Source organism: Lithobates pipiens, unplaced genomic scaffold, assembly GCF_037356315.1.
Source record: "Lithobates pipiens isolate NorthernLeopardFrog02 unplaced genomic scaffold, aLitPip1_a1.2 Scaffold_18, whole genome shotgun sequence".
NCBI classification, from domain to species: Eukaryota; Metazoa; Chordata; class Amphibia; order Anura; family Ranidae; genus Lithobates; species Lithobates pipiens.
The window spans coordinates 78818951-78844885 of record NW_027507758.1 but is presented as its reverse complement, the minus strand read 5'-3'; the positions used below and the strand labels follow the sequence as shown (position 1 = coordinate 78844885).

Here is a 25935-nt window from a genome sequence, read left to right as displayed (position 1 = left end):
GGGAACATGTAACGGATAACATTCAGCAAAGGCATGGAGCACATCTCCCAAGACTGGCGAGATCAACAGGTATTTTTACACTCCTCAAACAGAAATAACAAAACACTTTGTCAATGGTATAACAGACCAAATAAGAAAAGTTCAGTGTTGGGGTTTACATTTAAGGCGGCTTTTCGATATAACAAATGACTAGAATCCAGAAAATCAGCCAATGCTTTAGTTTCCTTTTTATTAACCAGCATTTCAAAATCATCTCACATAACATATTGAACAAGGCTCATATTATATAAATAAATCGGTCATGAACACAGCTTATCTCCGATTTTTGCATAGATCATCTTATAGTGATTTGGTTATGAAATATCCCCAAAGTCCCTCCACCACCTAATCCAGTCTATTACACCACACAAGGCGGCCATTCTGCAAGAGGTGAACCAAAGGGGAACGCAGCATTACTGGCTTACAGAGAAGTGAGGCATATCATTGGCTCCTAGAGAACTGCGGCTTTGGCTCACACATTCTACTTCTGTGGTTCCTGTTGAAGAGAAGCGGCTGACACCAATGAACTTTAGAGCTCTGTCAAGTACTTTAATTATACCGACTGCATTATGTTATGTGGCCACTTGGGATAGAAGTCATGCTTTTTTTTTTTTTTTTTTTTCCCAGAGTTGCTTAACAGTAAGCGCAGCATTACAGACGGGTTTAAAAAAATAAAATTCTTCTCTAGATTAAATTTTTCTGTAGTGAAAAAATTATGGAGATTACTAATATCCCATTTTGAAAAATGCTAGTTACTGGGCTACCATGCTGACCCACCAGAGTCCGTTTTTTTTAATTTTTTAAACCACTGAGGGGACAAGGATGTAGAGTAGAAGTTTTGACTTCAGCCCAGCTCTCCTGATCTGCAAGCTTTGTCAGAGTCTGAAAGTACTGAAGCCACAGCCAGCCCAGCAACTAGTATTTTTAATAAAAATACCTGGTGCTTCTGGGTAGGAAAGGATCATGTGACAGGGTCTGCCAGCCAATCGCTAGGCCTGAGCACTGTCACCACTCCCCCTATAGCGTCCACCTCCAGCTGACTAGTGTTGGCTGCGATGGAGGAAAATGTGGTGAGGGAGCACTGGCAAGGTGAGTGTCTGGGGGGCTTAGCGGACATTCACTTTGTCCTGAATTGCAGAAGGTCTCTTTAAAGATCCTAGGTGCCCTATGACAAGTTCTCATTAAACTCCTAAAATTGTAAGCAAAGCTAAAACAGATAATGCTGCAATGTTGTAAACATTCATCAGTGACGTGAAAGGCATTTAGGTGGAAGGCAAATAAACAGGAGGTATCAGAGCATATGTGAGAGTAGTATTGCTTTTCCCATATAACAGGGTTTTCATTCACTAAAGCGCCACTAGATGGTGCCAAACCTGAGACTAAAATGGATATATCAATTGGATTATAGGGCACTTGTACTGAGAGAATATATAGATGACCTCTCCTTCTGAAAATGCTAATTGCCTTGCTGTTGTGTTGATCGAGTGGCTTCAATATATTCCAAGTCACAGACCAAGGATAAATATAGAGATTAGGAATGTCTGGGGAAAAAAAAAAAGTCAGGGGTTTTGGTTAGGGACTTCAAGGCATGGAAGCAAGAATGAGAGCCAGGGAACTAGCATTTTCTTAAGAAGGTGGTGGCCTGTATGTTTCTCTATTTAGAGGCTGCTTGTAAGCTCTTTATGCTGCTAGGAGGATCTTCAGCTAGATCAGACAGCATTTTTCTTAAAGGCACGGGGGTCAGATATATAACGGTTCCTTGCAGTCGGCGTTCTATTTGGGTGTAATATTCAGAGTTCTCTGGCCTGCTGATCACAAGACTGTGAATGACATCCACTGAAAGAAAAGACAAATACAGTTCAGTTGTATGTATTACCTAAAGCTGATGTTTATACTGCTCATGTATTAAACCCCTTTTCTAATTACATATCTTATTTTAGGGCCAGTGACATCACCGCTTTGTGTTTGAGGTCTCTATACCAGGGATCCTCAAACTACGGCCCTCCAGCTGTTGTGAAACTACACATCCCATGATGCATTGTAAAACTCTGACATTCACAGACATGACTGGGCATGATGGGAATTGTAGTTCCTGAACAACTGGAGGGCCATAGTTTGAAGACCCATGCTCTATACAATGCAGGCAGATCATGGCTGGAGGGAGCAGTTGGCTTGGCTCTCAGTTGTGCGCCGAGAGGCTGAGCCAGGTGCCAGTTCTGGGGGGATGCCGACCATCCATATTGTCCCAATCTTTCCCAAGCCTGGGCCGGCTCTGTGATGTCAGCCCGCTGTCAGCTGCAAGCAGGTCACAGGAGTGCAGAATGATCCGCAGGAGAAGTACAGCCAAACAAGCTTTGGCTGTACTTCTTTAAAGTAGTTATAAAGGCAAGATTTGTTTTTACTTTAATCCATTCCCTGCATTAGGGAACAAAATGTCCCAGTAATTGTATCACTCCCTCTCCCCTTTACTTACCTGAGTCCTGTCTCGATCTAATGCTGTGCTGATCTCAGTTCCTCTCCTCATAGGACACAAAGAGAGAAGCAGCCATTGATTGCTATCAATTAAAACCTGTGAGAGGAGGGAGCGGGCCGAATAGCAATATGTGCGTCTATGGACACACACAGCAGGGGGACCCCAGAACAGGAGATTCGGGCAGCATTGTGTAATACCATTGTACAGAGCAGGTAAGAGTAACATGTTTATTATACAGTGCCTTGAAAAAGGATTCATACTTCCTTGAAATTTTGTAATTTCAACCAAAAACGTAAATGTATTTATTGGGATTTTATGCGATAGCCTAACAAGTGGCACAGAATTGTGAAGTGGAAGGAAAATTATAGTTTTCAACATTTTTTACAAATAAATATCTGAAAAGTGTGGCGTGTATTCAGCCCCCTTTACTCTGATAACCCTAACTAAAATCTAGTGGAACCGATTGCCTTCAGAAGTCACCTAATTAGTAAATAGAGTCCACCTTAGTTTAAATACAGCTGTTCTGTGAAGCCCTCTGAGGTTTGTTAGAGAAACTTAGTGAACAAACAGCATCATGAAGGCCAAGGAACACACCAGACAGGTCAGGGATAACGTGGAGAAGTTTAAAGCAGGGTTATGTTAAAAAAAAATCCCAAGCTTTGAACATCTCACGGAGCACTGTTCAATACTCTTTCCATTTTCAGATGATGTAAGAGTATGACACAACTGCAAACCTACCAAGACATGGCCGCCCACCTAAACTGACAGGCCGGTGCAAGGAGAGCATTAATCAGAGAAGCGGCCAAGAGGCCCATGGTAACTCTGGAGGAGCTGCAGAGATCCACAGCTCAGGTGGGAGAATCTGTCCACAGGACAACTATCGTGCACTCCACAAATCTGGTCTTTATGGAAGAGTGGCAAGAGGCCATTGTTGAAAGAAAGCCATAAGAATTCCCATTTGCAGTTTGCGAGAAGCCATGTGGGGTACACAGCAAACATGGAAGAAGGTGCTCTGGTCAGACTAGACCAAAATTGAACTTTTTGGAATAAAAAGCAAAACACTATATGTGAAGGAAAACTAACACTGCACATCGCCCAGAACACACCATCCCCACTGTGAAACATGGCGGTGGCAGCATCATGTTGTGGGGATGCTTCTCGTCAACAGGGACAGGGAAGCTGGTCAGAGTTGATGGGAAGATGAATGGAGCCAAATACAGGGCAATCTTAGAAGAAAACCTGTTAGAGTCTGCAAAAGACTTGAGACTGAGGTGGAGGTTCACCTTCCAGCAGGACAGCGACCCTAAACATACAGACAGAACTATAATAGAATGGTTTAGATCAGTGTTTCTCAACTCCAGTCCTCAAGCCACACCAACAGGTCATGTTTTTAGGATTTCCTTCAGATGAAAAGGCTGTAATAATTACTAAGGCAGTGAAACTGATCAAATCGCCTGTGCAAAATAATGGAAAGCCTGAAAACATGACCTGTTGGGACTAGTGATGAACTTCCGACGGGACGTTTCGCGAACGGGCCCCATTGACTTCAATGGGAGGCGAACTTCGCAAACCTATAGGTCAAATTTGCAGCCACAAAATAAATTATTAGCTGTGCAAACATAGTCCCACCACATGGCCAATGACATAACACATGTACGAGGTGAATCTGGGATCGACAACTACAAGCATTCTTTTTTTATATGGGAAATTGTTGTGATAATTCAGGACTGTGGAGCGCATGAAGGCAATGGAGGAGAGGGAAGGTCAGGGACCAGGGTAGGCAAAGAAGAGGGTGCAGGAGATGATCACCAGCAGCGTGACATACAGCAATGACAACAGCACCGTGATAGAGAGCACTGACATCAGCAGCGTGACATAAAGCACTCACACCAGCACCGTGATATACAGCACTGACAGCAGCACCGTGATAGAGAGCACTGACAGCAGCACCGTGATAGAGAGCACTGACATCAGCACCGTGATATACAGCACTGACACCTGCACCGTAAGCAGCCCCAGGAGGAAGTCAGCACAGCACAGGGATGGTGGGAGCCCCTCATAATAAGCAGCCCCAGGAGGATGTCAGCATAGCACAGGGACGGTGGGAGCCCCTTATAATAAGCAGCCCCAGGAGGAAGTCCGCACAGCACAGGGATGGTGGGAGCCCCTCATAATAAGCAGCCCCAGTAGAAATATGACACCGCTCAACCTCTTCAAAGAGGAGGGTACGGGCATATAGTACGGCTTTTTTTGGACAAGGAAGTGAGCCAAATGAAGAAAGAAGGTCTCTGTGCTCGATTAAAAAATTGTTTATAGACATATACATGGTCTACTGGTCACATGTGTTGAATTCCTCCGAGATCCATGCCTCATTCATTTTTAGAAATGTGAGGTAGTTAACACTGTCGTGAGCTAGGCGAGTACGCTTATCGGTCACGATCCCCCCTGCTGCGCTGAACGTCCTTTCGGACAGGACACTGAATGAGGGGCAAGCCAACAGTTTGATTGTAAATTAGGCAAGCTTTGGCCAGAGGTCAAGCCTGCCCACCCAGTAGTCCAGGGGTTCATCACTCCTCAGAGCGTCCACATCGGCCGTTAACCCGATGTAGTCGGACACCTGACGGTCTAGGCGGTCCCTGATGCTGGATCCGGGTGACACCTGTCGATGGGTCGGCTGAAAGAATAACCTCATATCCGAAGTCACCAACACATCTTCAAACCGGCCTCTTCTTGCAGGCGCTGTTGGATTGGTACCCGCAACTCCTTCTCTGGGAGTGGGAATTGCTCCTCTGCCAGCGCACGCAAAAGCAGAATGCAGCATTTCTCGAAGCAAGGCCTCGAGTGCTGCATTCTGACAGCCCTCTGTGACGGCGGTAACATTTCTGCCATTTTGTGTTTGTACCGGGGGTCTAAGTACGTTGCCACCCAGTACTGGTCCTTGACCCTTATGCTTTTTATACGGGGGTCCCTATTAAAACACTGGAGCATGAAGGCCCCCATTTGCACTAAAGTGGAAGCGGTGTGGTGGCCTGGCTCCTGCTCATCATCCAGGATAATGTCGTCCTCTTCATTCTCCTCTCCCCATCCACGCACAACAGGGATCCCAGAAAGGTTTAAAGCATGCTCTTCTTGCTCCTCCTCATCCGCCCCGGCACCATCCTCCTCTGACTCCTCTTCAGACTCCTGTTGTTGACTTGTCTCAGATAGAGTAGCCCCCCCTGGGAATTCATCCAGCATTGCGACTTCCTCATCTTCCCGCTCCTGCTCCTCCACAGCTTGATCAATGCACGCTCCATAAAGAAGGCATAAGGTACCCCTGTCACTGATGGCGCCATGGCTGCGACTGACCAGTTTGGTGATCACCTCAAATAAGCGCAGAAGTCTGCATGCGTCGCGCATGAGCAGCCACTGGCGTAGTGAAAAAAACCCCAGCTTCCCAGAACCGGTTCTGCTGCAGAGTTCATACAGGTAGACGTTAACTGCACGTTTCTGCTGGAGCAGCCTATCAAGCATATAGAAGGTTGAGTTCCATCGCGTCGGGCAATCGCAAATAAGATGTCTGACCGGCAGATTGTGTCGCCGCTGAATGTCAGAAAGGCGAGCCATGGCCGTGTAAGATCTTCTGAAATGGGCCGAGATTTTCCTTGCCTGCCGCAAGATGTCCTGGACCCCAGGGTATTTGACAAGGAATCGCTGCACGACCAAGTTTAAGACGTGTGCCATGCATGGCACGTGCGTGATTTTGCCCTGTTTCAATGCGCTAAGCAGATTGGCACCGTTGTCACACACCACTTTACCAACTGTCAAATTGAGGGGTGTCAGCCACTGATCTGCCTGTGAACGCAAAGCTGAAAGGAGTGCCGGGCCAGTGTGGCTCTTGGCTTCCAGGCACAACAGACGCAGCTCGGCATGGCAACGTCTCACCTGGCATGTCGAATAGGTACTGGGGAGCTTGGGCGACACAGCGGAAGAGACGCTAGCAGCGGAAAAGGAGGAGTCAGCTGGGGAGGAGAGGGAGGAGGATGGAGTAGGAGGAGGAGGAGAAGAAGAGTCAGGCCTGCATGCAATCCGTGGCGGTAAAACCAAATCTACACGGGTGCCACGGGTTACATGCTTGACGGCCGTCAGAAGGTTCACCCAGTGGGCAGTAAAAGTGATATACCTTCCCTGCCCGTGTTTGCTAGACCACGTGTCAGTGGTCAGATGTATCTTGGCACCGACACTGTGTGCCAGAGATACATTCACTTGCCCCTGAACATGGCCATATAGCTCTGGGATGCCCTGCTCTGAGAAATACTTCCTTCCTGGGACCTTCCATTGTGGTGTTCCAATGGCCACAAATTTGCGAAAGGCCTCAGAGTCCACCAGTTTATATGGCAGTAGTTGGCGGGCTATGAGTTCTGACAAGCCAGCCGTCAACCGTTGGGCAAGAGGGTTATCCGGCGTCATCATCTTTTTACGCTCGAACAGTAGGCCCACGGAAGCCTGCCTTTTTGCAGAAAAACGTGAGCTTGGCGTGATGGAAGGTGGAGTGGAGAACAATTGTGAGGAGAGAGGAGAAGGAGAAGTAGAAGACGAGGCTGGACGGTGAGAGCCTGCAGTGTGGCTTTGTGTGTTCCGTTGCTCCCACTCGGCTCGGTGATGGCAGCTCATGTGCCTTCTTAAGGCGGTCGTCCCTAGGTGATTGTTGGGCTTACCACGACTAATGCGTTGACTGCAAAGATTGCAGATGGCAACGCTATTGTCAGCAGCAGACACGTTAAAAAAAGCCCACACTGCGGAGCCATGTGCCGGTGTCCTGGGAGCGCCAGATGTGACCGTACATGGTCGATGACTCGCTCCTGATACATTTGCAGTCTGCTTTGTCCCTCCTGTGCAATGTAAGTTATTCCTGCTTCTCCTCCCTATCTGCTGGTCCATATCTCCCTCTGAATTCCCCTCCTCTTCCTCTCTTGTGGGCACCCACGTGACATCACTAGACATGTCATCATCAACGTCACCTTCCCCACCGCTATAAGTAGAGATCTCGGAGTAGGCAGCAACATCGGGGACCAACCTCCTCCTTGGGCTGATCTGGGTACTGTCGTCAGACTGCTGAGTAGCGGTTGTTGCTACCTCCTCTTCCTGATCCAATACCAAGAGTGGCTGCGCATCAGAAATGTCCTCTTGATATGGATCGGAAAATAATTCCTGTGACTCAAGCGGAAGGTATGTGGTGGTGGTGGTGGTAGTGTCTTTGGGGGTGCACATAGCAGAGAGTGAAGAAGAGGGTGCAGATCGAGAGGATGAGGAGGGTGCAGAAGAGTAAGGCTGAGCGAGCCACTCAACCAAGTCTGGTGCGTCCTTTAAAGTAATTGAACGCACCTTCTGCAACTTCCCACTTTGGCTCAAGCCTGTTGCTCCTGCCCTACCACCCCTGCGGAAGGGCCTGCCTCTTCCTCTGCCTGTCATTTTTTAAATGACCCTGTGACAAAACTCTCAGTCCCTATACCGATGAAGGACTGCTGCAGTATAGGGCAGCGGTCAGCAGTAGTGCACCTCAACCCTATGTATTGTGGACCGATACCAGTCCTTATAGAATGGAAGACTGTACCTCACTCAACCCTATGTACTGTAGCACCCTAGACAGACCAAGTTAACAGTCCTTATAAGGAGCTTTGTGGAACAAGTGGGTTGTGAATGATTAGCAGACTGCAGCAGAAGGGCAGCAGTCAAGTATAATATTCTTTCTATATTTGGAAGAAAGAATATTATACGTGTACAAGCCTATAACCATACCACTGATACCAGTCCTGAAAAGAACCTTTGTGGAACTAATAGTAACAGCTACTGATTAAACTGACACACTGCTTCCTGCCTGTCCCTATATAAACTGACAAAACAGAGGCTACTGGAACAATAACTGGAATAGCACTTTTGTGGACCTGATAGTAACAGCTAATGATGATGACTAAACTGACTGTCCCTACAGCAGACACAGCGTCCTGTCCCTTTCTCTAAACTGACAAAAGACACTCAGGCTGCTGCAACAATCACTAGCACAGCACTGCCTACCCTGAACTACACCTAACACCTATACCAGTCCTGAAAAGAACTTTTGTGTACCAAATAGCTAGCGATTTGGGTCACTGTAATCTCTCCCTGCTCCACACAGCAACCTCTCCCTATAGTGACAGAAGAAAGAATGTAAAATGGCCGCCGGATCGGGTGTATTTATAGGTTAGGGGGAATGTCCAAGTGTCCATGTGCTGTAATGTCTCAATTGGCTGTCCTGTACCCCATGATGGATGTGTCATCATAGGTCAAAGTTCTTTTACACAGTAAACGCGGAAGTCCGCCGGACGAACGTTCTGTGTAAATGCAAATATTCTCAGGCTATATTATTTTCAATTCAAATGTGTGAATGCAGGAAAAAACACATCATGGCCACTGGATGGCACTATCATAGAAAAAAGTATGCTCCTTTTCGCCATCTAGTGGCCATAATGTGGTAATTTCCACATTCACGCATTCAAATTGCAGATAATATAGCCTGAGAATATTCGATTTTACCGTTTTCACAGAATTAACTTATGTGCAGTTTTGATGGATGAACAGGCATGTCCTTTTTTTTATTTTTATTTTTTATAAATATACCTCTTCATGTAAAAAAAGGTAATTGACTTCCCATCCAACTTATACTTACATTGTCAAAAGAGAGAGGCACCACTCCGCTGTTCTCTGTATCCATCTGCTTGAAAAGTTCTGCAGATTGATAAACAAAATTAGTATGAAGGTCTAGGGATGCTTTTGAGGCCATTTATCTACAACACCACTAATAAAATTAGAAATGCTGTCAAGATTTTACCTTACACCTGGCTCATACTATAATAAACAATGGGGTTAATGTACTAAAGGCAAATCCACTTTGCACTACAAGTGCTCTTGTAAGTGCAGTCGCTGTAGATCTGAGGGGGATATGCAAGGAAAATAAAAAACAGCATTTTTGCTTGTACATAATTGGATGATAAAATCAGCAGAGCTTCCCCTCATTTCAGATCTTCCCCTCGGATCTACAGCGACTGCACCTCCAAGTGCACTTGTAGTACAAAGTGAATTTGCCTTTAGTAAATCAACCCTAGTGTCTGCTATCTAGGATTTACAAACACATCTTCTCTCCTGCAGTGGTGTTGTCACACTCAAGATGGTCATACATGTGACAATCTTCAGTCAATTGTAACCACTTTTGAGCCACTGAGAACTGCAGATATGAGAAACTTAGCAAGCTCCCTCCCACGAGTTAAATCACCAGAATTCAATTGCTTGTGAAGTCAAAACGGCAATAAATTAACAACTTCAATATAGTTTAACAGGGAAAATACTACTGCAATAATGTCTTCTAAAAGTGATTCGATTTTTCTACTATTTTCAATCAGGACAATCCCAACTCCCTACAGTCAATGGAAACCCCCATTTTGTGTCTATGGATAGCAGAGCTTTCTGTGCTGAGAGCACGCTCCCAGCACAGTGACTGAAGTGTCAAAGTAGTTTCTGCTACTGATCAGGATCCAGCAGGACTAGCTCCTGATCATGTAACCACTATGCCAGCCAATCACATTGGTTCACATGATCACCAGGTCCTTCTCGACCCCCCCCCCCCCCCAAGCTTAAAGCAGAACTTTACCAATAACAGCTTGATAAAAAATAATTTTCTTTAGCAAGGAACTAGGTTAACTATGCTAATAAAATTATTGTGTGCTGCAAATGGGCTTCAGCAAAAATGGCAGCCTCCAGCAAGAAGAAACGGGAACAATGCTGGAGGCTGCCATTTTACTGAAGCCCAGAGCTCCTGAGCAGCAGGAAATCTGTAGGCTGTCAGCAGATTGGCATCTAGTGGCTCTGACTTTCGACACAGTGCAAATAATAGAGAGAAACTGAAGCTGCGCAGGGCAGGGTGAGACCTGTGCATTACTGGGTTTTAAAAAGTATAGGCACTTATTTTGTATGTTTTACATAGCTATACCTGTAAAGGGATTGGCCTGAAGTGATCTATCATGACTTAAAGTGGTTGTAAACCTCAGTATTATGAACAAAACATCTCAACCCAAAGCACTGTGTAATTTCTGTCTGTTGCTTCATCCCTTTGCTATCAGCATGAATTGCATCTGACAAATTTTCCTGACACCAAGAGAAAAAAGGTGACAGTGGAGGGATCTCCAGCACACAGTCTGTGATTAACAGCCTTAGCTCTGTTCCCGTGTGCTATGTGAAGGGGGTGTGTCCCTTCACCCCAATCTGGTCTCCTCACTGATGTCAGGGCACCAATGGCAGGAGAAGAACTCTAGGGCCCAGCATCTACACCAGCACTTCACATGGGCCTTTATAAGGAAGTCTGCCAGTGGTTGAAGTTGCTGATTGATCTTCAGCTTGTTACTCGTGTTCCTAGTTTCTGTCCCGGCTTGTTCCCTACCTGTGTCCCCTGCCTGTCTCCAGTCCTCCACACCGGCTTGTCTAACAGATAGCCTCGGCCTGCTTCTCGTGTTTGACCTTGGCTTCTACCTGACTTGGTCTGATCAGCCTACCATCTGGTTCCAAATCTGGGCTTGTGTTGATTATCCTACTGTTTCAATGATTCACCTATGTGCCACCTGCCTGCAAACTGTTCATCACATCATCAGTGTTCTCGAGTCTATCTGCTAGCAACTCCGTAGGCGACCTGTCCTACTTTGTGCCCAACTCCTCCTGTCTCAGCTCCAGGTGAGTCTGGAAGTTAGCCGCTAGGGAAGCCCTCTCTCCATTGGCTTCCAGCACCTGTACTTGATAACTGAGCTCTGCAGACTAACTTCAGCTGCCCAGCCCCTTTTCTTCTGAAAGCTCAGGCAAGCTTTATAAATTCTGCACTTTGGACAGCTGCAGAGTAGAGTGGGCTGCAAATAAACAAGTACAGCTTATGTATGTGGATTCCTTTATCTCACCTGAGGCAGTCACATCACTGGGTATATGTAAGGGTTTACAAGCACTTAAAATTTCTGATTAAAGTTCCACTTTAAAGACCCTGTTAAATTGATCCCGGGGCTGGGCAGGAAGGGGTTAAATACCTGCTGTCAGTTTTTTTTTGCTTTTATATTACTCTGTGTCCCCATTGAGAAGATTCATCCCTCTATTTGTACTATTGTCACTGAGAAAGAAAAAGAGAAAATATGAAATTTTGGAGTTGTCCCCAGAACAAGAGGTAAGGGAAAATCTTCTAATGGGAACACCTGCTTTAATGATATCTGTCTATTAGGGAATTACCCTCACTTTTCCTCTAGCTTCCTGTTGTTTCTCAGACAGGAAGTGGGAGGATATTTCCCCAACAGTACACAAACACCAAAAAATATATATATTTTTACTCTTCCCCACTCTATCCAAACAAAGTTTGGGCTATACATATACTTTAACATGTGCAAATGCACAAACATACCACAATTCCTATTTTTTGGAGGATAAACTTTAAGTCACAGGAACTTGATAGCATAAAAACTCCCACACTGCACACTTTCACCAGTATAGTTTTATTACTGCTACAATTTGATCAGCTGTCTTAAACCCTAAGTGAACCCTCATTATTTATTACCATTTTGCAGTTGGCTGCACATACAATAATTAATGTGGGGCTTTTTAATTTATTTTTTTACAAATTTAAAATATCTTGGGCTGGCAACACACAGAAGAGCCGAGCCACTGCTCTCATGCACAGCTCTCCAGTGGTCTGACATCCCCCCTTTCACACTGCTCCCATTTCCAGCACTACCCAGGGAGTGACATCAGTGTAAGACTAGAGCCGTGTTCTGGGAGAATTGCACTACTGGAGAGCTGGCCACAACTTGTATGAGAGCAGCGGTCCGACTCTCCTATGTGCTGCATATTGATAAACCACGAGGAAATGTGCATGTATTGCAAAGATGTACTGAATAGGTTTTTTTTCCCCAGACATACACATCAATTGTCTACTTACTGAACATAATTTCCAGGCGGATGAGACATCGTACAAAGTTATCAAAGTCGATGGAGTAATTTTCATCAGCAAAGCGAGCCACAAGCAGTTGGTGGATCTGAGAATTCAGCTTAAATCCTGGGAAGGAATGAAGAAGGTCAACACTGTGCTGGGAATGAGGGCTTAAAGTGGAAGTCCATGGAAAAACTAAAATCCTTGCATCTATAGACACCACCGATCTAACACTAACCTCTCTATCCTCGTAAAGAAAAAATTTGTATAAATACCTTTTTCTTTCTCGTACATCACGGGACACAGAGACTCCGTAATTACTGATGGGTTATAGGGTATCACTAGGTGATTGGACACTGCCACACCCTAGACAGGAAGTTCAATCCCCCATATAACCCCTCCCCCTACTGGAGGTACCTCAGTTTTTTTGCCAGTGTCTTAGGTGTTGGTCGCAAGTAAAGAAAATGGAATTCCTATTAAAAAATGTTTTCTCCTTGGCAGGTTCAGTAGCTCAACCTGCAGTGACAGCAATTGGAGTCTGTCAATATTTGAGAGACCATGTTAACCACTTGGTTCCCACACTACGTCTATTGACGTCATGGGCTTTCAGTGGTTATATCTAAATGATGCCTGAGGCCACAGACATCATTCAGATATTGCCGTTTTCAGCCGGCGATTCCCTGCATCATAAGAACGATTATAGCGGCTGTTCCGCAGCTTGATCGTTCTTACGGTCAGTGTCCAATCCCCTAGTGATACCCTATAACCCATCAGTAATTACTGAGTCTCTGTGTCCCGTAATGTACCTCAAAAGAAAAGGATTTTACAGGTAAGCTGTTATAAAAATCCTACCCAATCTGCAACAGAGGAAGCTCTGCAAAGGACACAGCCGACAACAGCTGTGAAATGAATGGGAAGTTACGTCACCCATAGAGTTACTATGGGGCTTCCATTGATGGAGGTGTCCTCTGCAACCGCATGACAGCTCAGTGTAGGATCTGAGCTTCCACCGCTGGAGATTGGGTCGGAGCGGCTTAAAAAAAACGTATCTACACTCATTTTTTCTTTAAAGGACTAGAGAGGTTAGTGTTACAATGCTGGTGGCTATAGATGCAGTTATTTTAGTTTTTGCATAGACTTTCACTTTAACTATCATATTAGAATCACACAACTGAGAAATTTAAATTGGGACTCGGGAAAAAAAAAAATAGTTGACGTTTTAGTTTTTGGATATAGCGGAGAAGAGTTAGAACCTGTATCAGGACTTTATTCCCAGTGGCAAGAACTCTCCTTATTACCTGTCCTGAAGATGCAACAGGAAGTGAGAGAAATTCTCTTCCACAAAGGATTCTGGGTCTGGGGTGTACAGGGACATTATCCAATTGGATAAGCTTCAACATTATCCAAAACCAGAATTTATTCAGGGTGCTATCTAGCAGTGTAGGGAGCAAGGATGAGTTAGGTATGCATGCCAGGCAGTGTCATATACAGAAATGGAGCCAGCTTTCTGTGTATTGCACTTGGCTGGCCTATTAATAGTCACTGTAGTATATTGGAACTAATATAACAAAATTTCCAATAGGCTTTAACATGGTAATTTGCAATGCAAAGGTCATTTTCAATATTTTTAAATCTGCAGTTTAAATTAATTAAAATTACACTAGGTGCTGCTGCCAAGAACGTCTCTGTTCAGGAACTTCCTGCCATAGGGTGACAACGCGTTGTCCCCTTCTCCTACCTGAGCTCCTACATTGTCACCTTGTTACTCAGGCATCTGATGGAGACTGCAAAGTACTGTTTCAACACACATTATAATGGCATGGTCCAGTTTTGTGACCATCAGGAACCCCAGCCTGAGAAATGCAACCTATGCAGAAATATAGCAGCACTGAGATATAACAAAGGATGAAAAAAGTGAACAAAGGGATTTTAGTTTAGTTTAGTTTTTTTTTTTAAGGCAATTATTTTTGATACAGTGATGCATGTAATTCAGTTTGGGCTTTTATCTAGTATAGATCTAGTAAAAGGCACAAAAGAACAAGGTGGGATAGTATTTGCTCTTTACAAAACTGATCATTGTCCTTTCAATACATGAAATTATGAGGAAGGTCCTGTTTGGACTTTAAACACACAGCGGTGCAACTAATCTCCAGGTCCCCTCATACACAATTACTGACCTGCTGCCTCAAGGGCTTTCCTCATCTCAGTGGTATTCATCGTCCCAGATCGATCCACATCAATGCTGCGATAAATTTTCTACAGCCAAGGAAAGACACATGATTACCTCTTCCCACCAGAAGATGGCAGCACACAACCTTAAACATTACATTTGAATAATGAGTAATGATAATTTAGTGTTACTAAACCCAGTAATATGAAAATAGTTCATCTGTCCCCCACAGTGCCCACAGCTTATACATCTTCTTTTTACATTAAAATATTGCCACTATATACTTTTTTGGCTGATCTGTATACCACGGTCAGTGATAAACTGCACAGTTTCTCCAGTGGTGAGAGTTGAGGTAGGAGGAGATTTCCACTTCAGCCTGTATACACACCCACATGTGTGATGACAATATCATGTGACCTGGCTAGCTCTGAGAACAAGTATATGTTCTCTCCAGCATAAAAGACACAACTGAGCATGTGCAGGTTGACTACTCTGCCTGTGTTAGCTGGCTTTCACCAGATAGACAGTGCAGGTGGGGAGGATCTGTGCATACAGGATAAAAACAGCCTTTTTACACAATGCAGAGGATTAACCCCTTAAGTTCCACAGTGAGTATAACAAGCATGCTATGCTGCATATACATACTGATTTTACTGCTGTGGGTTTAGTAACACTTTAAAGTTGAATTCCAGCTTTACATTCATTCTTGCACAGTTGTACGGGCTCTTCTCCTGTACTGAAATTGCCTACTCTGATTTCACTGCACACTGTGAGCTTCTCACAAAATGTGGCAAGTCAGCTAGAACTCACTTCATTTCCTGACCTGAGGACATCCAACATCATCTAGCAGTGCACTTTTCTTCCTGACCACTGCAGACTACACTGAAAAGGATCCACTCTTAGTCTTTGAGTGAATAAGGAAGGAACACCACACAGAGAGTCACCCCTCTGCTCCCCCCTCCCGCCACAGAAGTAGAAGAAAGGTCTAGTGGTGCCCATTCTAGGGCCACCAGAAAGGTAAATAAATACAGTCTGAAGGAAGCAGCACAGGTACATGTTCAAGTCAATAGTAAGACCACACAAGAGAAGGATAACCCACATCCCACCTCCTATATACAGGAATCCAAGATCCAAGACAGGTGGTAGCAGCACAAAACTATTCTTTATGTTAGATTATCCAAGATACAAAGAAACAGCAACAGTTTCAGGCACACTCACTAAGCAGGCGGATGACAGGTCCGTCTCCGCTCACTGTGCAGAGCAGAGACAGACAGAGTCCCGATCCTCTATGGGGAGATCAGGTGAAAACGTACCGCCTGTCTGATTTCATTCAATTATATCTGATCCGATAGACAGATGGAAAATAGGACCACCATCCATCTGGATTTTGCAGGCAGGATCGGATGGCAGGAGTAAACAGGTCACCACTGACATCCACTGCTCCATAGGGATGAATGGAGGGTATTAGATCCGCCTGAAAAACTGATCGGACCATCCACGTCATAGGGGCCTTATCAAGCTGATTACAAACAAGTATGACATATTGTATCATTTAAAGCAGAACTAAAGTCAAATTAAAAAGTCTTCTAAAAATGCAGGACATTTACAGCAGGAAAGACATGTAATGTCTGTTCAGCAGTAAAACAAGCTTAACCGTCTGCTTTCACCGATGTACACCGAGCTGCGCATGCACAACTGGAAGACTGGCATCAATGAGGGATATGGTATCTGTGGTTTTAGTTCCGCTTTAAAGTGAACAGGTAGGAAGCAATATCATCTAATCACCAACACCATATGCATCTAAGTGTAAGTTCACACTGCCGCAACCTGAAAGTCGCACGGCTTGCGGTGAGACTTTGCCAGGCATCTTCCTGGCTACTTGAGTACTACTTTGATAGAAGTATAGAATGGAAGTCAGATAGAAATTGCCTTCAAGAGGTGCAGGAAACTTTTCTAAAGTGATAACAGTAGTGCTGATTAAGACAATTCTCCTATACAAACATAGAATTTGACATGTCATGTGACTTGGGGTCTCACAAGTTGGATCCCAAGTCCCAGTAGTGTGAACCAAGCCTTAAGAGAATGACATGCTTGAAACTGTTGCTGTTACTTTGTATCTTGTGTGTTGCAACTACCTGTCTTGGATATATCTTGACATCCCTGGGTGTCTTCAGTTTAAAAATGACCCTGGGGTGACACTGCATCCGCTGTTCCCATTTAAAACAGAATTGACACTCCTATTCTTTACAGTCATTGACGCTTCCATCTTAGGCAGGCCATAGACGGTGCAAATTTCTTACCTGCAACCACAGGTTGACAGGGGAATGCCTCCTGCCGAGCCATTGTCTGTTCCTGGCAGGGGAGGGGATGCCAGCCCCACTGAAAGAAGACAGTGATTATTGCTAGCAGCTAGCGATAATTGCAAGTGAATCCGGCAGGCTGGTTGTACCCAAGTTCACCGATCGATCGACTTGGTACATTCAGTTAATCTCAGCTGGTTCCTGCTAAACTGGCTGAGATTCAAACCGTCTATTGCCGGCCTAAGCCTCTGTTTGATATGCAGCTGCCATAGCGCTGCACATGTAATCAGTTATGACACCAGACATTTGATGGGTTGACAGATCAGTTGTGAGTACAATCAACTGTGGCAGTTCTGGTTCATGGCATGCCTTGAATCTAACTATTTTGGAACAGATAATTGGATGAGTTTGGTTTTGCTTTAATGGCCTTGCCCTTTATGTGCTTTATGGTCCTGAGAATTTTAACTTGGAGGAAAATTCTGTTGAAATCCCATTCACAAGTGACAGTGGGGCTGATTACACTGCAGCCTAATCGAAATAGTCCTTCTTATGGACTTCTGTGTAATTTGGGGACACTTTGCAGAGGATGCAGAGACATGCGTCCACAAAGGCATTCATTCCCTGCAGAATAACTGGGCTTAAAATCCATGGGTAATACTGACCTACAGTTTTTCAACATTAAATATGCCCTGTGTGCAGGATATCAATGCAATGGGTACAGATAAATAGAAAGTAATGGAGTTTAATTTTATCATACAGTTTCTTCAGTTTATAAAACCGTTCATACGCAGAACTCCATAAAAGAACTTGTGTATGAGACTTACCTGGTATTTCTGGAGTTTGGACCAGAGGATGTTAAATTCTTTTAAACCCAGTTTTCCTGACCCATCAGACTGTATTATTGTAATAAGTTAAAGAAAGCTATAGAAACACAAAGACAATCTAATTGGCTAATATTATTTACCCTAAAAAAATAAAAAAAATAAAAGGCTTCTGCTTTGTGATCTGCTATTGGTCGAGTTCAACAATCTCCCATGTTCTTGGTAATCTTCTAAGGGATCACATAGGCCCCTTTCACATGACAAGCCCACTCGGTTCCGCCTGTCTGTTTTTCAGGCGGATCCAGGTGGGCCACCCGTTGACTCCTATGAGCAGGCGGATGTCAGCGGAGATGTATCCACTGACAGCCGGCTGCCACCCGATCAAGACAGCCGTATGACGATATGTTTAGCCACCCATCTGGCGGATCGGATAAAAACAGACATGCTGCCCGTTTTCCAAAAAACAAACCAAAAAAAAGATAATTAGCAGATGCTCTGGTCTAGAGGTCCAGTTGTTGGCTATTGGCAAGTTGAATAAAGTACGTCCAATGCCTGACAGTTCATTTGCACCGATTGCTGCAGCTCTCCAAGATTCCACCGGGTGGCCAGAACAGTGTTCATTTTGGCAGCACATTTTGATTTCGTTTTAGTCTTAGGACTAAAATTACATTTTAGTTTTAGTCCCTTTTTATTCTTCTTCAAGTGTTTTAGTTAGACATGTGCAATTCCTTTCATTCCTAAAAAAAACGTTTTTTTTCCAACTAAATTAACGAAAACCCATGTAACTAATTTTTCCTGAAAATCTAAAAATTTTCATGCTTACTTTAGAATAATCAGATTTTCAAATTTCCAGGTTTCCAGATTTTCAAATTTCTGATTTTTCAGATTTTGAATTTTTCCGAAGTTACAAATTTATTCGAAATAACAAATTTCGATCATAACAAATGACACAAAAAACAAACCAAACCCAAAACGAATGTGATAGATTAGGGATAGGCAATTAGCGGACCTCCAGCTGTTGCAGAACTACAAGTCCCATGAGGCATAGCAAGACTCTGATAGCCACACTCATGACACCGAGAGGCAGAGGCATGATGGGACTTGTAGTTTTGCAACAGCTGGAGGTCCGCTAATTGCAGATCCCTGTGATAGACCAACACAAAGAGGCACATAATTGTGAAGTGGTAGGAAAATGATAAATGGTTTTCAACTTTTTTTTACAAATATGTGAAAAGTGTGGTGTCCATTTGTATTCAGCCCCCTTTACTCCCTTTACCCCTGATACCCCTAACCAACATCTAGTGGAACCAATTTCCCTCAGAAGTCACCTTATTAGTAAATAGAGTCTACCTGTGTGTAATTTAATCTCAGTATAAATACAACTGTTCTGTGAAGCCCCCAGAGATTTCTTAGGGAACCTTAATGAACAAACAGCATCATGAAGGCCAAGGAACACACCAGACAGGTCAGGGATAATGTTGTGGAGAAGTTTAAAGCAGGGTTAGGTTATACAAAAATACCCCAAGCTTTGAACATCTCACGGAGCACTGTTCAATCCATCATCCAAAAATGGAAAAAGAGTATGGCACAACCGCAAATCTACCAAGACATGGCTGTCCACCCAAATTGACAGGCCGGGCAAGGAGAGCTTTCATCAGAGAAGCAGCCAAGAGGCCCATGGTAACTCTGGAGAAACTGCAGACATCCACAGCTCAGGTGGGAGAATCTGTCCACAGGACAACTATTAGTCATGCTCTCCACCAATTTGGCCTTTATGGAAGAGAGACAAGAAGAAAGTCATTGTTGAATGAAAGCCATAAGAAGTCCCGTTTGCGAGAAGCCATGTGGGGGACACAGCAAACATGTGGAAGAAGGTTCTCTGGTCAGATGAGACCAAAATTTTACTTTTTGGCCTAAAAGCAAAATGATGTGTGTGGCAGAAAACTAACACTGCACATAACCTTGAACACACCGTCCCCGCTGTGAAACATGGTGGTGGCAGCATCATTTTGTGGGAATGCTTTTATTTAGCAGGGACAGGGAAGCTGGTCAGAGTTGATGGGAAGATGGAAGGAGCCAAATACAGGGCAATCTTATAAGAAAACCTGTTAGAGTCTGCAAAAGACTTGAGACTGGGACGGAGGTTCACCTTCCAGCAGGACAGCAACCCTAAACATACAGCCAGAGCTACAATGGAATGTTTTAAGTCAAAGCATATTCATGTGTTAGAAAGGCCCAGTCACATATTTGTAAAAAAAAAAAAAATTGAAAGCCATTTATCATTTTCCTTCAACTTCACAATTATGTGCCATTTTGTGTTGATCTATCACATAAAATCCCAATAAAATACATTTACCTTTTTGGTTGTAACAGAACAAAATGTGGACATTTTTCAAGAGGTATGAATACTTTTTCAAGGCATGTACACCGGTACTACACTCTCAGTCTGCTCTCTGCTCTGCATGTGGGTGGTCATCTCACGAGGTGGGCCTGTAATGCACAGTTATGCTCTGGTCTCTGGCAGTCACCATGGACGATGCACACGATTCAACTCCCTTGCTTGGGAGCGGGAGCAGAAGCAGGTGGAGCTCCGTGCAAAACCAAAAGTTGGTTCACAGGAGTAAACACGTCCCTGCCTCACATTTTCGTCTCATTTACATTCATTAATGAAAACGGATCCCTTCCAGACAACTATAAATACTTTTTACGAGGATCCTGGCCAACCATTTATCCCAATTCTGGACAAAATTGATCAAGAATCAAGTAAGCCTCATCCCTACCAGAGACAATACTAGACGCACCATAGACATGTTGAATAGAGTACGCAGACCTGCTAAATTCTTAGCTTAAACGCTCAGAAAGCGTTTGACAGATTGAGCAGGCCTTATACGTTCGCCACCCTAACCAAATTCGGACTCCGAGGCCCCTTTATATCTGCTCTAAAAACCCTCTATTCCAACCCTTCATCCTTTAAATACTCTACTATCAAGAGTCAGTGATCTCTCCAGGTACAAAATCAATACCTTTAAAAACGGAGGCGCTGCCTCTCCACATCCTATCTGTGGAACTGAATTTGTTACAACACTCATTCCCATACCACTGGTGTTCCTCCTCCCTCAAGTACCTAGGCATGCAAATCACCCCAACTTGCACTTCCCTATATGAGGCCAACTATGTTCCCCCATTTAAAGAAGTCAGTGACATGTTAAAGCATTGGAACCCAGTCCCAATATCTTGGGCAGGTAGGATCAATTTACTGAAAATGACTGTTAAGCCTAAACTGCTATATCTTTTTGAGACCCTACTGGTTCCTATCCCCATGTCACCATTAAAAGTTATCAAACATTGGTTCCTTAATTTCCTTTGGAACGACAAGACCCATAGGGTAGCAAGCTCTGTGGTCTTCTCCCCTCGGCATTGAGGGGGTCTGGGGGACCCCGGATGTTTATAATTATTATTTAGCATCCCACCTTCAGGCAGTGGTCTCCTGGTCCAGCCTAGAAGCACCAAATAGATGTACGGATTTTATTTGTATTTCCCACACACCCCTGCTCCCTTGTCTGGTCACCCACCCTGATTTAGGATCCCAAACTCCATAGTCTATGTTTAAGTTCTATGCTGTTCACATTAAAGCTCTGGCGCACTTGTATCAACAAATTCTCTCTCTTCACCATGCCCCCAAGTATCTAATGTACTCTTCAACCCACTGCTCCTAGACAGCCTATCCCACTCCCGTATGGCATCCTGGGCACAAGCTGGCCTGTTTCAAGTTCACCATTTCATCTACCCAGCCACCCGTAAATTCAGATTCTTCGCTAACCTCCAGTCTAAATACTCCCCAAAAATTTGCACTACTCTCATCTCCAAATAAGTCATTTTTGTCCCCTACCCTTGTTTTACCTAAACCAAGAACCTTTGAACTCATCTGCTCCCAAGGCCCCATCAAACACGATTCATTTCTGCTATCTACCAAATACTACAAGATTCATTCCCCCTTTCAGATGATCTTCACACTTACATGAGAAAATGGGCCCAAATCATCCAAAAGCCTATCTCTATCCCTCAGTGGGGCAGGATCTGAACCTCCACCTCCAAGATATCTTGTCACGTGGCGCAGAGAGAGAGACAACATTTAAAATACTGTTCTGGTATAGAACACCAGAGATCTTACACCGTTATGATCCCTCTTTGTCCCCACTTTGCAAGTTATTAACTTTTTGGTCCATAGTGATGTCGCTACTCTAATGACTATTTGAATCTCTTCTCCTGTTGGATCCGCTACATCTCCTCCTTGGCCTTCCCTTGCCAGGTTTGGGGAAAAACTCAAACAAATTAGCCTCATACATTTTATTAGCAGCTAAGAGAGTTATCCCAATGTGTTGGTTGGCCCCTACGCCTCCCTCTCAGGAACAGCTTCTCAATGTCATCACCGAAATTTGCAGAATGGAGTACATGACGGTATTGGTGGAGGATGCTGTTGACAGGTTTGATGGGGTCTGGGAGTTATGAGATGAACCTGAATATCGTTCTCCCCCCTGACCCTCTCTGTTTCACATCAGTCCCTCCATCCCGGCACCTTCTTGATATAGCTCCCCTTTATACTTCCACTTTCCTTGTTGATTTCTGGTTGCCACCCAGATTACCATCCCCTCACCCCATGGTATACACTCCCAGCTGTAATCCAGAGAAATATTGTTATAGCCCTTAATTGGTCTGCCTTATACAGCTCTTTTTCTGGATACACATCTATTTTCGACCTGGATACCTGTAATTTTTTTCATTTTGTTTGTTTTTCATTTCTTGTTTGATTCCTTCCAGCTCTCACCGAGCTTACTGTGCTGTATTTGTAATGTGAAAATCTTTACAAAAATACAATAAAAAAAAAACTAACATTAGAGGGCTTTCATACTGCACCGCCCATAGCGTCGGTGGTAAAACGCCACTATTTTTGGCGGCGTTTTACCGTCGGATTTGCGGCGAGAAAGGGTTAAAACTGCCTGCAATATGCCACAATAGCGGTGTTTTGCCGGCGGTATTGCAGCGCTGCCCCATTAATTTCAATGGGGAGGAGCATTAAACACACCGCTCCTTCACTGCTCCAAAGAAGCTGCTGGCAGGCCTTTTCCTGACGTCCTGCCAGCGCACCTCTCCAGTGTGAGAGCCCTCGGGCTTTCACACTGGAGATAATGGAGCAGCAGTTTTAGGGCAGATTGCAGGCACTATTTGTAACGCTATAGCACCTGAAAAACACCCTCAGTGTGAAAGGGGTCTTAGGGCGGATGTGTGCTCTCTCTCCTGTGTTTGTGTTGATTTAGTTGTGTCTTTTTTCAACCTAACTACGTAACTATGTACAGTAAATCGAATTCAATTTTGCACACCCGTTTGGGATGCCCATGGTCATGTTTGTTCACTCACCATTTTATTTACACTGCTAGGCACCGCAGAGGGTAGGCTGCCTACCCCATACAATAGTGATTTATCTTTCTCCAGTTTACAGCAAGGTGGTCATGCTCCTTCCCCTGGATTCTCTACAGGGATAGGAATGGAGGTGACCCTATAATGAGGGTAATAAAAACAGGACGGGGACTAAACCTACCAAACTTTTATTACTGTTTGGGGTAGACGGACCCTATAAATCAGAAGAGCCTTTTTTTTGTATAAACAGGTAAGACATATAGGAATCTTGCCCTAGAATAAAAAACAAACTGCAGTGTAATGTAAAGCTGGGTCCTGGGCAGTATACAAGAAAAAGAAAGGATACGTCCAGGAGATCCACAATGGTCTTGCATGTCTCCAAACTGAATCCATCAGACTTGATGTCGGGCTCTGAATAGGACAATAGGAGTGAAAAAAAGATTGCAATTACTTATCAGCTCATTTTACTGAAGTCACATGTGACATTTGTAGGTTACTTTGCTTTACGTCTTGATTTGCTTGTCATAACACAATGCAGTAGAACATAAAGGTCACCGATCCTTCCTACCCCTTTCTACCCCTGTCCAGTTTTAAAGCGCATCAGTGCCCAGACAAAGGACAATTAATCTTTTGCATATTCCTTACAAGCCGTTAAAAAGCTTTCATTATTCTCTGCGGCTGCTTGTAGTGTGAAGTTAATAATCGCCAAAGATCACAACAGACTCTAAGGCTACGTTCACACTGTATCGTATGGTGCAGCTCACATTTGAATAGGCCGCTGTACCCGTGTTGCAAAAAGCCCCTGACCCTTTTTTGAAAAAGCAGTTGCATGCAACTTTATGGTGCTTTGACGAGTTTCCAATACGTGAGGGTGCCATGAAAAATTTAAAGATCAGCGCCTTTGGGCTGCAGGTGTGGGAATGTGATTTATCTACATTTCCACAACCCCAATAGTGTAAACCTAAGCTAAAGGGAAAGCCCTGCTTGTCTGCCTCCTCCCTCCTCCACTGCCACATTTGGCCCCTTTGGGGGGGGGGAATCTGGGACCTGGTTTGGACAGGTTACCCCCACTTCTGTCTCACTTCGCTGTGGCAAAGTGAGCCCCCCCGCCTTCCCCCCGACAGCCAGACCATTCGGAGAGCACAGTGCGATTTGCGCATGCACAGAAGCAAACCAGCTGTGAAGCCACAAGGCTTCACTCCCCTTAGCTGAGAGCCAATTCAATGCACCAGCACCAGAGAGCCAATTCAAGGACCCCGCTGATGCCTGGACCGGTAAGTGCAGTATTTCTAGGTGCTGACTTTTCATTTCTTGGAGGGGGGGGGTTGTGTAAAATAAAAGGGAGAGGAGATGCGATTTCATTGCCTGCGTTGTGAACATTTAAGATTATTTTCTTCACAGCTGCAGAGTGTTTTCTAACTCATTTACTGTTTGCTCTAAATATTCCAATATTTTATTGTGCAAAGTCTGGGCATTTGCAATTTGTATCAATTTCACACCAGTGCTGGCAACCGTCCCTAATTTCTGGAGACACAGGGGCTCCAGTTAACACACCAGGATAAAGGTAATTATTTTTAAAAAGTGGCAATTGTTTTCAGTTGAGTCTAATGAGATTTGATAATCACATAGCTAAATTAAAGTTCTTTATCCTTGTGTTAAAACTTTGTGAATTGAGCTTATGGTCTGGTTTTGAAGGCTTGAATCCGGAAATGTCCCTTATTATCGTTATTACTGACCAAAGCCATGGCCGTTGCTATTGCACATAACATTCAACTTTCCTTATTTATTTATATTTTGGGAACTTTTTGAGGTAATACTCACCAAGGTGCAGCATTTCCACTGCAAAACACCCTATTTTTAAAGAGCACCTGTCAGCGTTGTAATCCAATACTGGTAAACATTTTTGCTGCCTAACATTAGGAACCATAAAATGTTCACTGTTTGCCAGTAAATCATCCTCCTTGTGTTTCTCTGAAGAGGTATGGCATGCCTAATTTAAGAACTAATGTTAATGTTAAAGTGATTGCATTTTAATTTTTTTTACCTTTACATAAACAAAACATCTCTATACTTACCTGTTCTTTGCAATGGAATTGCACAGAGCATCCACAAACATCCTCTTCTGGGGTTCCCTCGCACCCTCGTCCGCTTCCTATGGGGGCAGTCGCGCGTGTTCGCTCCCGAGTCCCGCTGCTGCGTCCTTAAAAACACAAACAGCGGGACTCGGCCCCGCCTCCCCACACCGTCATTCCTGGCTTTGATTCTCCCTCAGAAGCGGGGGGGGGGGGGGGGGGGAAGAGCTACAGACGGGCACAGCACTGGATCGAATGAGGGCTCAGGTAAGTAAAAGGGGGAGTTAGGGGGATGCTGATGCCTAAACATTTTTTAATACAAGCAATACAAATGTTTAGGCTTTAGAACTTTAAGTCCCATCAATTTTCATCTTCCTGTCAAAAGATCAAGCAAGGCACTCTAACTGAGAAAGAGAATGGCAATGGGTGTGGCTTAAGCTAACTTCAGAGGGGTACACATACAGTCAGGTCCATAAATATTGGGACATCAACACAATTCTAATCTTTTTGGCTCTATACACTGTCACAATGTATTTGAAATAAAACAAACAAGATGTGCTTTAACTGCAGACTTTCAGCTTTAAACTTGAGGGTATTTACATCAAAATCAGGTGAACGGTGTAGGAATTACAACAGTTTGGATATGTGACTCCCACTTTTTAAGGGACAAAAAGTAAT

The 25935-nt window shown here is 44.2% G+C and overlaps 1 protein-coding gene across 1 annotated transcript in view; it reads right to left on the bottom strand.

The window, feature by feature from the left end:
- Positions 1-209: 209 nt before the first annotated feature.
- Positions 210-25935, bottom strand: part of LOC143987228 (calpain-2 catalytic subunit-like) — a 110858-nt gene continuing 85132 nt past the window's right edge. The window contains exons 16-21 of the mRNA XM_077485816.1: positions 23532-23596; positions 17774-17842; positions 14657-14735; positions 12489-12605; positions 9198-9256; positions 210-1875 (exon numbers count right to left, since the gene is read on the bottom strand). Of these exons, the coding sequence (XP_077341942.1) occupies positions 1852-1875; positions 9198-9256; positions 12489-12605; positions 14657-14735; positions 17774-17842; positions 23532-23596 (413 nt within the window). The 3' untranslated portion in view covers positions 210-1851. The remainder of the gene's footprint in view (positions 1876-9197; positions 9257-12488; positions 12606-14656; positions 14736-17773; positions 17843-23531; positions 23597-25935) is intronic.